This window comes from Natator depressus, chromosome 4 (assembly GCF_965152275.1).
Source record: "Natator depressus isolate rNatDep1 chromosome 4, rNatDep2.hap1, whole genome shotgun sequence".
NCBI lineage: Eukaryota > Metazoa > Chordata > Testudines > Cheloniidae > Natator > Natator depressus.
Window position 1 is genome coordinate 68515495 of NC_134237.1, and position 14517 is coordinate 68530011.

The window sequence follows — 14517 nt, forward strand, 5'->3', positions numbered from 1 at the left end:
TCAGTACAGCATCCATAATGTCACAGCAGTTGCAAATAGTCAATATAATATGTACTGAGCTAAGTGACTCAGCCATAGGAAAAAATGAACTCGAGCCAGTTTAATGCTGGAAGTCAATCATTAACACAAGTATATTCTGTAGATTAATACTTCATTCCACGATTGGCTACATTCTGTTTCTTAAATCAACACATTAGAGCAATAAGGTATTGTGCTAATGGTTCTATTTGTTTTACATAATAATCCTGCTTAGTCACATATGAATAATGGCTAAGTATACACAGTGAATCTGTAAAATCTGGGGACATGCAGTGCCAAGAGCTGCTCCTACTTCATTGTTATTTGGGAGTCGAAGGAGATTGGTAGAAGAGTATATCAGTTTGATTGGATGGTTCCAGTCAGTCCTCTTCAACACAATAAGAGTTAGTTAGAGCAATTTTAAGTTTTTATTCTGAATCCTACTTTGACCTCGACTGAACTTGAAGGCTTACATCAGAATGTATTGTGGAGATTATGTAAGTACAATGATCAGTTCTGCCAAATCTTTCAAAATTTTCTGTTTGAGTTGCCAACCTTAACAGAATGTTAGAAGCCCAGATCCTCAGCTGGTGTAAATAAGCGCACCTCCATTGTAGTCAATCTACTGCCAATTTATGCCAGCTACAGATCTGGCCCAAGGTTTATATGTGGTATCTAAAATGTGGACAACATGGAGAATGTTGTTTGTGCGCTTTATATGCAGTGGCAGTATTAAAAATTTATATCTAAGACAAAATGTGTCTTTTACCATTTACTTCTGAGATCGAGGTCAAGGTCTAATTTTGTACCATCACTAAACAATAATGATTTATATTGAACTATAGCATTTTGATTAACCCATTTTTTTTAAAATGCAGATTTCAGTAACCTTACAAAATAAGTACAACCTGCAAGAAACTTGGTTAGGACTAATTTGTTAGACAAAAAACTTGTCAAGACCCTAAGAAGAAATGGAAGTTTTATTTGCAGAATCAAATAGCTGACTGGTACATTGGTTTAGCAAAAGTTTTGCTTTTCTGAAGTATGTCTCTTTCCTTTGAATGAGTCAACATGAATACATAGAAATTTGGCATGATTTGGCCTGAGAACAATTTAAGACGGAATATAAGATTTTACATTGTATAGGCTTTTAACTATTGTAAAGTGCTATTGCTATTGTACTCATACATTGTCACGCAGTTCATTAAAAATAAACAAAACTTTTGAATCTTCTGATGGAATTGACAAATATTGCCTTTTGTTATGTTTCATACATATATATATTTACATTTCAGATCTTTTTCTTTAGAAGATGAATGTATATTTTGTGTTACAATGTAATGTACATATGTTTTTTTGTCATTTATAAGCATTTACTTTTGTCGGGGATGTATTAAGTCATATTCAATTTGTTTATATTTTGAAAATGAAAAATATTCAAAAATGAAAAACTGACTCTCCATTAAGTGACAAATCATGGGAAGTGGTGTTGATTAAATGTGCCAGATTAATATATTGAAACCAAGGTGCATGCACTCAATACTTTTTGAGAGCAAAATATGAAATGGCTTCATATACCTGGCATATTGGTAATTGTGCCATTTAAGGAATTTCATAACCTTTTAATAATTAATGCTAGTGTAACAGTGTATTTTTTCCAAAATGCTTTGTGTGTGCATCCCCAATTGCTTTACAAATCAATACAGAAAGCATTTGCAATTTTTTCTTTAATTATGTATCTGAAGGCAAATTATTCCAGTCTCACTGACAAAGCATTTCTTTCTAGAAAACTATATTGCACTTATTTGTTTCTCTAGACAAATAATTATTGAATAGGGTTCCATAATGTGTTTGTCTTTGATCTGCGATTTGGGATCTCGAGTCCATTACTAGACCTAAGGTCCCACTTAAGAGCTGAAGGTTCGTTCTTTCTTTCTACTGGTTTATTAATGTATTTCATTTTACTAGAGTGAAGGAGGAAGAATTAGGCAGTCTGACACAACTAGAGGATTAATTTAATCTGGAGGAGTCACTAACTTCAGTTTCTTTTCTTCTTCTGATTAAACAAGTCCAATTATATTTGAGTAATTAATATCATGTATTGATAGTATTGCTGGGCATTAATATTAGTATATTACATTACTGCATAAGGGAATAGTTTATAGTTTATATCACTAAAGATTGTTAAATATAATATTAGTAAGAGTTAATGATATTGCAGCTATTTGATCTTATTATAATTTGAAAACACAGTCCAGTATTATCAAATAGATAGTCTAAAATTCCTGTATATTTTGTCTGTTTGTTCACTGTGATTAACTGTAACTTGCCCTTATTATGTCAAGCAGGGGAATAGAGGGAATGCTCAAGAGTGAGGTACTACTCAGAGTGAAAGAGAGTGTCAAAATCTGACCATATACTTTCCCTGAACAAAATACTGTCAAATTCTCTTGTGGTATAAATTGGCATGTCTGCATTGAAGTGTGCACACTTACTCCCTGGGGTGGGGTGGGAAGAGAGGGAAATAAGTGGATCCTTGATTAGTATATGTCAGTAGAACATTACTCTCCTTCGCCTCAGAACAAAAAGCAGAGTTGGTATTCATAAAAAGAACAGGAGTACTAATGGCACCTTAGAGACTAACACATTTATTTGAGCATAAGCTTTCGTAGGTTACAGCCCACTTCATCGTATGCATAGAATGGAACATATAGTAAGAAGATATATATATACACATACAGAGAACATGAAAAGGTGGAGTAAGAGGCTAATTAATTAAGATGAGCTATTATCAGCAGGAGAAAAAAACTTTTTTAGTGATAATCAAGATGGCCCATTTAGAAAATAGATTCAATATGTGTAATGACCCAGCCACTCCCAGTCTCTATTCAAACCCAAGTGAATGGTATCTAGTTTGCATATTAATTCATGCTCAGCAGTTTCTCCTTGGAGTCTGTTTTTGAAGCTTTTCTGTTGCAAAATTGCCACCTTTAAGTCTGTTACTGAGTGGCCAGAGAGGTTGAAGTGTTCTCCTATCGGTTTTTGAATGTTACGATTTCTGATGTCAGATTTGTGTCCATTTATTCTTTTGCGGAGAGACTATCCAGTTTGGCCAATGTACATGGCAGAGGGGCATTGCTGGCACATGATGGCATATATCACATTGGTAGATGTGCAGGTGAACAAGCCCCTGATGGCGTGGCTAATGTGTCCTATGGTGATGTCACTAGAATAAATATGTGGACAGAGTTGGCATCAGGCTTTGTTGCAAGGATAGGTTCCTGGGTTAGTGTTTTTGTTGTGTGGTTGCTGGTAAGTATTTGCTTCAGGTTGGGGGGGCTGTCTGTAAGTGAGGACTGGTCTGTCTCCCAAGATCTGTGAGAGTGAGGGATCATTTTTCAAGATATGTTGTAGATCTTTGACAATGTGCTGGAGAGGTTTTAGTTGGGGGCTGAAGGTGACAGCTAGTGGCGTTCTGTTATTTTCTTTGTTGGGCCTGTCCTTTAGTAGGTGACTTCTGGGTACTCTTCTGGCTCTGTCAATCTGTTTTTTCACTTCAGCAGGTGGGTATTGTAGTTTTAAGAATGCTTGATAGAGATCTTGTAGGTGTTTGTCTCTGTCTGAGGGATTGGAGCAAATGTGGTTGTATCTTAGAGCTTGGCTGAAGACAGTGGATCATGTGGTGCATTCTGCATGGAAGCTGGAGGCATGTAGATAAGTATAGCAGTCAGTAGGTTTCTGGTATAGGGTGGTGCTTATGTGAGCATTGCTTATTAGCACAGTAATGTCCAGGAAATGGACCACTTGTATTGATTGGTCTAGGCTGAGCTTGATAGTGGGATGGAAATTGTTGAAATCATGGTGGAATTCCTCAAGGGCTTCTTTTCCATGGGTCCAGATGATGAAGATGTCATCCATGTAGCGCAAGTAGAGTAGTGGCGTTAGGGGATGAGAGCTAAGGAAGCGTTGTTCTAAGTCAGCCATAAAAATGTTGGCATACTGTGGGGCCATGCGGATACCGATAACAGTGCCGCTGACTTGAAGGTATATATTGTCCCCAAATGTGAAATAGTTGAGGGTGAGGACAAAGTCACAAAGGTCAGCCACCAGGTTTGCCATGACATTATTGGGGATACTGTTCCTGATAGCTTGTAGTCCATCTTTGTGTGGAATGTTGGTGTAGAGGGCTTCTACATCCATAGTGGCCAGGATGGTGTTTTCTGGAAGATCACCGATGGATTGTAGTTTCCTCAGGAAGTCAGTGGTGTCTCGAAGATAGCTGGGAGTGCTGGTAGTGTAGGGCCTGAGGAGAGAGTCCACATAGCCAGACAATCCTGCTGTCAGGGTGCCAATGCCTAAGATGATGGGGCGTCCAGGATTTCCAGGTTTATGGATCTTGGGTAGGAAATAGAATACCCCTGGTCGGGATTCTAGGCATGTGTCTGCACAGAGGTGGTATTGCAACTCAGAGGTGTGTCTGAGTCACAGTGCCTCCCAGGGCTAGTTCTGGCATGGTGCAGTTTACACACAACCTTTTACTGAGGGCTAACGGCACAATCTAGCCCTAACTATTTCCTAGAGGAATCCCAATGCAATATTAATTTAGGAACACAACAAAAAGCAAAATCATAATTAGCATTACTTTAAGAATTATTAATTAATGTTTTAAAACAATCATCATTATTTTTTGTATATGCTTGGGTGGAAGGTTACCTTGATTGGAATACATCAAGGCTTAAGAATGCAAACCAGAAAGTGCTCACAACAGCAATCCTGCCAGACAAAGAAACATTATCTGACTTCATTATTGTGATTGCATACTGGAAATGGCTTCCCATAGTACACAAACAGAAAAACTACCAGAAATTAGATAAGAAGGCAGCCACTGTCCTTTATAAAATACATTTATCAGAAAAAGACAGGAGGATTTTGAGGATGACTGAATTAGCTATGTTGAAAAGTTTCCATTCCATTATTGCATCATATAATTTTCAAATGATGTGAAATACATTTAATAAATTCACATAAATCAATACTACACTTAGCAATTTTTATCTAATAATAAAGCTGTACCACAGAGGATCTCTTTGAGGAAGCATAGCTAGTTCATAAAGGACTAGAGCACATAGCTTGCTTTTAAAGCATGTATTTTCTTTTAGAAGGTATTCACATTCTTCAACATTCAGTCCAAGGAAATCTGACTTAGATTGTTTGTTATCAGTGGTATGACTTACTGAACAAATATTATTAGAAGGTTGTTCACACTTCAGATTACTTTTTTCATCATAAGACTGCATTGTCTGAACTTTACACACCATAATTTGATAAAAACTGTGAAAGCAGATAGCTACAGCCTCAGCCTTTACTGAGGCTTGTGTTGAACTGCTCAAAGCTTTGATTGATGGAAGAAAATGTAACTTTCTTACGCTTACTTAGACCTGGGAGAACAGTGCAAACAAGTTTTGCTTACTTTTCGCGAATTCTGAATCACTTTTCAGGCTCCATCCCTTATTTCTTCATTCCCCTCCTACTTCATCCAAGCAAACTAGTTTTATGTTTTCACAACTGTTTGGGAAGGATCTTTTATTCAAATAGTTACAGGCATTTACGTGCAAGCGAGCACGTCCACATATAAAGTGATCAGCCAGGCCACAATTATGATAACTGGCCGTGTGTTTTTTCACAGGCGGGTATTTGGAGGCAGCAAGAGACTATAAGAGAGTTTTAAAATCATTGGGTCTCTCAGATAAAACAAACAAATACAACATCAGCATGAGGGGCAGTGAGAAGCAGCATGGAGGGGAGGACAGAAGGGTAGGTAAGATGAGGATGCTCAAACAGCAGAAAGTTACTTTGCTTGTGGGCACTTTGCATATGTTCCAGCCTCAGAAAATGGAGGGATGTTTCTGGAGTGGGTCTAGCCACTAACGTGGGGGATAAGAGCACAGAGAGAGAACTCCCCCATAGAATCACCTTGATGTGGAATTATATAGAGCAAGGGTCAGATCTGCAGATAGCCATCTACTGACTAGTTACACAAGTTCAATGGTAAATTATTCCCTTACCCAGCCCTAAAACACTCCACAGGATGACCCTCATGTTCCTCCTTGACTCAGGAGTAACTGATTCTCTGCTAATTTGGTCCCCTGTTACATCTTCTCTCTCACTTGAAAAACCATGGTAAATGCTACCTTTGCAAACAGTGTTACAGCAAAACCAATACATAAGTAAACCAAAATGTTGTGACCAATATGTCAAAGTGAAAACAATATCTTTAAAATTAGCATACAATGTAGTCTTTATTAAGCCCTTGCAGATGTGTTTTGTGTTTTTCCTTCACTGAACCTTATCTAGTATTTTTAGTCTGTTGGCATAACCACATTTCCAAAATTGGCACCTAAAGTTATACCCTCAAAAATGCACTTAGATGCAGCTGCAGGTACAAAAGCCACATTTGAGTAATTGCATATGCAATGTTCTGGTTTATGCATGTAAATGTGAAGTATATGCATGCATGGGTATTTCTGAGGGCAGAGGATTTGAAAATATGGCCCATAGTCATGTATATAGTAGTATAAATGTACTCAGTGCTGTACAGTAGTAAGACAGAACATGCATAAATCAGGGAGTGTCCACTACATCTTGAATGTGAGATTTTAGAATTTTCATGAAGACAATGGCGAGAGCTTGAAGTATATTTAGTAGAGAAGATAGTGGCAGCATGTAGGGATGTGTGGAAGAGGAGTCAGGAGCTGGTAAACAAGCTGAGACAAGAGGGCAGATCATCAGTTGAGGTAAATCATTGTAGCTCCATTGACACCAGCTGAGGTTCTGGCCCATCTTTTCTGAATACACTCTATAGAACACTATTTCCTTAAGGCCAAATTTTGATGTGATTTCATTTGAATGGATATAGTTATCATGAAATAGATCAGGTTCCAGATGATAATAAAAAGGTTCACAGTCATGAATTCAGTTTCTTTATATACTAGAGTCCCCTTGGGAAATCGAAAGTACATTTAAATATTGGAGAAATCATCTAAAACCGCTTATTTATCTTGAGGTCCTTCCCAGAATAGTATCAATACAAGCTATTTAGGGGAGGAATCTACTTACCAGGACTGATTTATAATCAGTCAAGATAAATCGCCCTTTCATAGCTCTCATGTGTAAACTATAGTTAGAAGCCCATTTAATGTCCATATATAAGAATTGTCTGATACCTATCCAAGAATCACAATCATGACTATGAGTCTAAACTCATTGTGCATGGGTTTTATACCTTTGTTAATCTACCAAAATGAAAAGGCACATATGAATTACTCAGCACAATATTCATAGTATCATAACTCTGGACAACATATAAAGTGAATTACTTCAGTGCAACAGCGCTAATAATCAAAATGCATATATAGGTGTCATAAATATAAAGGGAAGGGTAAACCCCTTTAAAATCCCTCCTGGCCAGAGGAAAAATCCTCTCACCTGTAAAGGGTTAAGAAGCTAAAGGTAACCTCGCTGGCACCTGACCAAAATGACCAGTGAGGAGACAAGATACTTTCAAAAGCTGGGAGGAGGGAGAGAAACAAAGGGTCTGTGTCTGTCGGTATGCTGTTTTTGCCGGGGATAGAACAGGAATGGAGTCTTAGAACTTTTAGTAAGTAATCTAGCTAGGTATGTGTTAGATTATGATTTCTTTAAATGGCTGAGAAAAGAATTGTGCTGAATAGAATGACTATTTCTGTCTGTGTGTCTTTTTTGTAACTTAAGGTTTTGCCTAGAGGGATTCTCTATGTTTTGAATCTAATTACCCTGTAAGGTATCTACCATCCTGATTTTACAGAGGTAATTCCTTTACTTCTATTTACTTCTATTTCTATTAAAAGTCTTCTTGTAAGAAAACTGAATGCTTTTTCATTGTTCTCAGATCCAAGGGTTTGGGTCTGTGGTCACCTATGCAAATTGGTGAGGATTTTTACCAAACCTTTCCCAGGAAGTGGGGTGCAAGGGTTGGGAGGATTTGGGGGGGAAAGACGTGTCCAAACTACGTTTCCCAGTAAACCCAGTTAGAGTTTGGTGGTGGCAGTGGATATTCCAAGGACAAAGGATAAAATTCATTTGTACCTTGGGGAGGTTTTAACCTAAGCTGGTAAAAGTAAGCTTAGGAGGTTTTCATGCAGGTCCCCACATCTGTACCCTAGAGTTCAGAGTGGGGGAGGAACCTTGACAATAGGGCATTAGCAACTCAGGGCAGAGCAGCACTAATGTCAAGTTTGGGCCTGGTCCTACAAGGTGTCTAGCACTCTCAGCTACCCATCTCACAGAATTTGCACAGAACCTTGCAGAACTGGACTCCTAATACATACTATACTTCCCTTTCAACTCAGTCCTACCACTGAAGTCAACAGGAACTTGGCTTGCTTATTTGTTTCTCTAATAATTGAATTTATTACTGAAGTCATCTCTGTCACTTATTTTGTCTGAAGAAGAATTTATACCAACTTCTCCTTTCCTTCCTCAGTAGAGCTTCAAACGATCAATTTTGAAATCACTGGCTGACATTTTTGCTCCCTTAAGGCCTCATCCAAAGCCCAATGAAATCAACAGAAAGGCATCCGTTGACTTTAACCATAGGCTTTGGGTCAGACCCTAATGCCAGAAAAGTTAAATGATTTAAAAGTTTTTCTGTTCTTTTTAACATTCAGCCAGGAATCCTGTCATTTGAAAAACATTTTGTTTTGCTCATGGGCTGGGTTGGATAATGGTCTATTTAGAGAAATTAAATAAAGTGACAACACCCCTAAAATTTACACTGGCGTCACCTTTCTTGCAGAAACCTGCAAGACCATTTTTACTGCAGTAGAGTTAATATCACCATGAAATGTAATTTCTGCACACAGCAAATGGCAACATGTGTCTTGTAAGTGTGAAATTCAGCCCCACAAGGTTGCCATGAACATCACTTAGATCTTTGTAGATTAGTCTCCTGTTCTGCCATTTCTCTGATTTTAGCAGTTTCATATTTCTGCACCACTGTCAATTATTTCCCATGTATACTGCTGCCTAATTATTTTTATATGTGGAAATCCGCAAAAGCATAGTCAATTTAGTGAGGTCAGATAATGTTGCATTTAACACTGGGGATAAAATACTGTGGCTGTACTATTGGCCTGATGTCAATAATTGAAGTCTGAAGGAAAATTTCAATTATGTGAGACTAAAAGTAGTCTATAGGGTCATGAAGAGTCACTAAGGGTCTGATCTAACTTCTACTGAGGGGAATGGGAATGTGCCTGTTGACTTCAATGAAAACTGGATTGGGCCCTAAAATAGGCAGACCTTAATGCAGCAATGGCCTACAAGATTATTCAAGTATTTTAGTAGACACCTTCCTATTCTGAATGCCATAAATATCAACACAAAGCCAATTTCAGCAATCTAAAACTGAACTCAGATTACTGTAATTACAGGGAAAGTTTGGGTGTAAGTAAACCTATTCTTCCGTAGATCAAAGAAATATAGTCAGTCCGGAGATCAAAGGTTTAGGTTTAACTTTTTAAGGTTTAAGTATAAGAGTACTGAATTACAATAAAGGAACAATAACTTTAATTGTCAAACTTTCACAAGCTTATTTTGAACTTCATTTCTTTCTCTGAAGTAAGGGCAAGATGTTATTAGTGCAACTCTGGCCTAGTTTTTGTTCTTAATCCAGTGTTTTGACTATTGCTACTCTCTTTCCTGGCTCTTTTAAAGATTCCTTTTCTGTAGCAGCAAAAACAACGAGGAGTCCTTGTGGCACCTTAGACTAACAAATGTATTTGGGCATAAGCTTTCGTGGGCTAGAATTCACTTCATCAGATGCATGGAGTAAAAAAATACAGTAGGCAGGTATAAATATACAGCACATGAAAAGATGGGAGTTGCCTTACCAAGCGGGGAGTCAGTGCTATCGAGGCCAATTCAATCAGGGTGGATGTTGCCCATTCCTAACAGTTGACAAGAAGATGTGAATATCAACTAAGGGAAAATTACTTTTTGTAGTGACTCAGCCACTCCCAGTCTTTATTCAGACGTAATTTGATGGTGTCAAGTTTCCAGTTGGTGTCAATATTGTTTAAGGTAAATTGTCCTATACCATTGTTTCTTTAGGACTAGTAGTCTCCTAGTAGTCATATAATAATTCTTTACCTTTCTTCAATTTAGGGTGGCTTTAATTAGGAACAGTGTTTTCTCTTATTTTTCTTAGCTGATCATCCACAGCTGATGACCTGTCTCAAGGCATTTGCCACCACCTGTTTCCTATTTTGAGAAGGAAGCTGTAGTAACTCTGTAGGTTCTTATTCACTGTTATTTATGATGTGCTCTGTGGTCCTGAAAAATATTTTACACTAATCTTCAGAAAAAGTTATTGTAATGTGATTGCTGTCTTAGAGCTGTTGGAATTTGATGTACCAGTGTTATACCTTGTCTAATAATTCATTCTGATTGATGGGGAGTTGTTACTTGAATTATTCAGAACCCTGTTGGATATTTCATTCACTGGAGTGTGTTTAAAGGCTTATTTCACCTATAGCTTGGGAGATATTTCTTTCAGATAAATGTCACTGCTATGGCCAGGATTTTCTGATGATGGGTTAGACAAAGTGTATTTTGAAAATTAAAGTAAAGTAGGAAAATGACAAAGGGGAAAGAATAAGCACTCCTGCCCGGGCCATTCTAAAGCCCAAGCAGATGGAGGAGCAGTCATAAGGTGTGCAGTATGTTGTTTTTCCTTCTGCTTCTCCTCAACAAAATAGATCAAAAGACCCATATGATGTACTAACAAAACACAGGTAGCCACAGACTGAAAACTGAGTGTGCTAGTTGCAGACATAGCAGAACTCAGTCAGACTGAACAAAGGAAAACAGTAATATTTATAACTGCTTTTTGGTGTTCAAACAGCTCTCAAAACCTACCTCAAAATAAAGCTGATTGTTCTGCTCCATTTGCCTTGGTTAGAGAATTACAAACTGGCCCAGCCCTGCTCTCTGGGCTGACACCAGTCTATTGTAATTGGATTTTATTATTCAGTACCAGGGCTTCTCAGCCCTGTGTGTCTGGGTAATAACTGACCACTGTTTCTTTCTCTGGGTCTTGCAGATGTATCCCTGCAATCTGACACTCTCATTGGTTAGTGGAACTCTGCAGTCCAACTATCGAGACCCCAGAACCAATGCTCAGCCCTCCCCAGCCCCCAGTTTCCCACCCCCCCAGTTTCCTTGTTACATTCCTCATGGACAAAATGGCTGTAAAGCAAGGAACAAAGGCTTAGCAAAAGAATTTAAGGCACAATTATTTCCTCTTTAAAGAAAAAAAACAAACGAGTTACAGATCTATGGAAAATAACAAATAGCCCTGAACAAGACTTCCCCAGACGGATCTCATGCTACCTATAAATCCTGAGTTCTGGGTAGTATTCTTAAACTAGGCAGAGTCTCTTCTGCTTTCACTCTTCCTAGAAAGGTCTGCTTACAGATAGCGACAGAATAGCTTCTTACTTAGAGAAGCAGCCTTCTTAAATAATGACTCTCATATTTAGTCAGGTGGCAGCTTTCCCAACCACGTGCTTAGTGTCAGGAACTATGGACAGAAGCTTCTTCAGCTGAGCTTGGGGCTAACTAGCACATCCCTCAGGCTGGTTAATGAGCCCAGCTGGGCTGCAGCAGATTCACCTGATTGGTCAACCCTCCCACTTGGCTGCAAGGTGTCAACATGTCTGCATTTAATCTCAGCAACGGCAACAGATTACTAACTATTCAATATTTGTGGCCTGCAACTTCATTCTCTTCTATGCCTTGTTCCTAGCCTTACTTTACACCTACTCCTACCTTGTGCTTGTCCTATTCCTATCTACCTCAGCTCTTGTTCCTTGCCTGGTTCTTGACTCTGACTCCCAGTTCCTGTTCCCAGCTCTGACCACTAGGTAAGACCACCCATATCATGACACTTAGACCAGGAAACTCCAGCCCTCTTTTCCCAGAAAGGTTTCTGTGTAGAGAGTCCAGTCAAAGGCCCTGTTAGTAGAAAACCCCTTTGTCTAGTAGGGAATAATCATTCAACATTGATGGCTCTCTCATCGATAGTCGTCTCCAAGGTGTCCCACTGCCTAATGTGAGCACACACTGTCTAGAATAGATTGCCCTTCTCAAGATTAGTCTGGTTTTCCAAAGATGCTTACAATGCAAACTGTGGGTTACAATCACACATTTGCATTCTTATAACAAAATGGAGTTAACTTAACTCAGCCATACCCCCAATCTGTCTCTCAAATGACCGTGCAACAGATTGTGGCTGGCCTCTGCCTCAGTGCGTAAGGAAAATGAAGTGCACAAAGGGTAGGGGTGTATCCTCTACTTCTCTTCTGGGTGGCTTGCTCCCCTGGCATTAGTTGGGAGTAGTCTCTGCACTTTCCCAAGAACAAGTGCTGCAATTGTGCCACAAGCAGAAGTGAAAGCTCCTTCCACAATCTTCCTTCTTTCCCCACCAAATGCACCTGCACAAGGGCCAGGCATGACCTAGCACTAACATATAGTGACTCATGGAGATCTGAATTCCTTTCCAAATACCTTTTTCCCCAGTTTCTCTCCATGCACCATCATGTCTGCACAAGATGGTGCAGTATGAAGCTGCCACATGCCACAGAATACAGAGAGTGAGAGCCTCAGCTAGTATAAATCAGCATAGCTCCATTGACTTCTGAGGCAGGATTTAGTTCAGAGTTATTCATTTACACCAGTTGAGGGTCAGGTCCTTTGAAATCACCAGTGTCCACCACAATGTGGTTGTCATCCCTCTCCTTTGACTAACTTTCAGTGAATATTGTAAAGCTCTTTGGAATCCTTTGGTCCTGTCTAAAAGGTTTGTAAATGTAACATACAGAAGACAATGAGGAATTATTATATAGTTACTACATTGGAGTCAGGCCTGAACTTGTCCAAAGTTCAGATACAGCGTTTGGCTCAGACCTATATCTGAATTTTATGAAGATTTGGGGAAAAAACAGATGCAATGAAGTTTAGTACATGCTGGATCCCCAAAGATTTCAAACTAGATGTATCAAATGATCCAACTTACAAAAAGTGCTTCAGGATGGCTTTCAGAAAATAAAGTAATGAAATTGAAGCTTTGAATGTCAATTTTCTGGCAGGAACAAATTATAAGGACGGGGATACACATCTTACAAATAAGAAGGGCACTTTCTTAAAGAAGCACAGTTCTTTGGGGTTTTTTAAATTTATTTTCAGAATACTAGCTCTGAGATAAAAGCCAGCCACTGAGTTGTTAGTATTTTAGGGTTTTTAATGGAGACCTTAATATTATATGTAGCAACACAAAGTTCAGGTCAGTGACTTACTGTATTTTGGTGGAATTCTGGGTCTGCTGAGAAACCGGTCAAAGTTAAATGAGAGCTACAATGACCAGCTAATCAGCAAGTGGACTCTGACACAAACCTTTGTGGACAAGGAATGTGGACAAATTGGAGATAGTCCAGTGGAGGGCAACAAAAATTAATAGGGGGCTGGGGCACATGACTTACGAGGAGAGGCTGAGGGAACTGGGGTTTTTTAGTCTGCAAAAGAGAAGAGTGAGGAGGGATTTGATAGCAGCCTTCAACTACCTGAAGGTGGGTTCCAAAGAGGATGGAGCTTGGCTGTTCTCAGCGGTGGCAGATGACAGAACAAGAAGCAATGGTCTCTAGTTGCAGTGGGGAGGTCTAGGTTGGATATTTGGAAACACTATTTCACTAGGAGGGTATTGAAGCACTGGAATGGGTTACCTAAGGAGGTGGTAGAATCTCCATCCTTAGAGGTTTTTAAGGCCAGGCTTGACAAAGCCCTGGCTGGGATGATTTAGTTGGTGTTGGCCCTGCTTTGAGCAGGGGATTGGACTACATGACCTCCTGACGTCTCTTCCAACCCTAATATTCTATGATTTGTGTGAGATAGAAGCCAAGGTCAAAGGTAAGTACTGTGTGAGGTAATTTAATATTTTGGAAAGAGCTGTTTGCTCAAATTTTGTTCTAGGATTTTTATTAAAAATGTTTTTCTTGTGCTGTGTTTTCTAGAAGGAGTTACCTTGAAGTTACATATGTAATTCTATTCTATTTAAAATTATCGTTCCTTTGATTTTTATGGTAATGTAGTTTGGGTGTTTATTGGCTTGGATTTTCCTTACTAACATTGGGCCTGGTATACTTAGCTGAGCAGTGCCTCTTAAGAGGCCAATTGAGGACATTCAGCATATGCAAGGATCAGGCCTGTTGTCAAAGATCCATAATTAATATTGTCTGGTGCTTTTCTGGACAAGAGTGCATATGCTTTATGCACTCTCCATCTCTGTGCTCATGATCACCCCTAAGCCATATGCTAGTAATTGTTTCTTTTCTACAGAAGGGACTTAAATCCATTTTGCTTTGGGAGTTTCATGAACATGTACTTGTGAGCACAAATCATTGATGC

General features: G+C 39.0%; 1 protein-coding gene across 2 annotated transcripts in view; it reads left to right on the forward strand.

Annotated features, from left to right (window-relative positions):
* The first annotated feature begins 445 nt into the window (after nucleotides 1-445).
* The window catches only part of ANXA10 (annexin A10), a 50992-nt gene continuing 36920 nt past the window's right edge, over nucleotides 446-14517 (forward strand). Inside the window, exon 1 of one of the 2 annotated variants that reach the window (XM_074950059.1) lies at nucleotides 446-515. In XM_074950059.1, coding sequence (XP_074806160.1) covers nucleotides 498-515 — 18 coding nt within the window. In that variant the 5' untranslated portion in view covers nucleotides 446-497. The remainder of the gene's footprint in view (nucleotides 516-14517) is intronic. The other variant, XM_074950060.1, reaches the window with a different exon arrangement.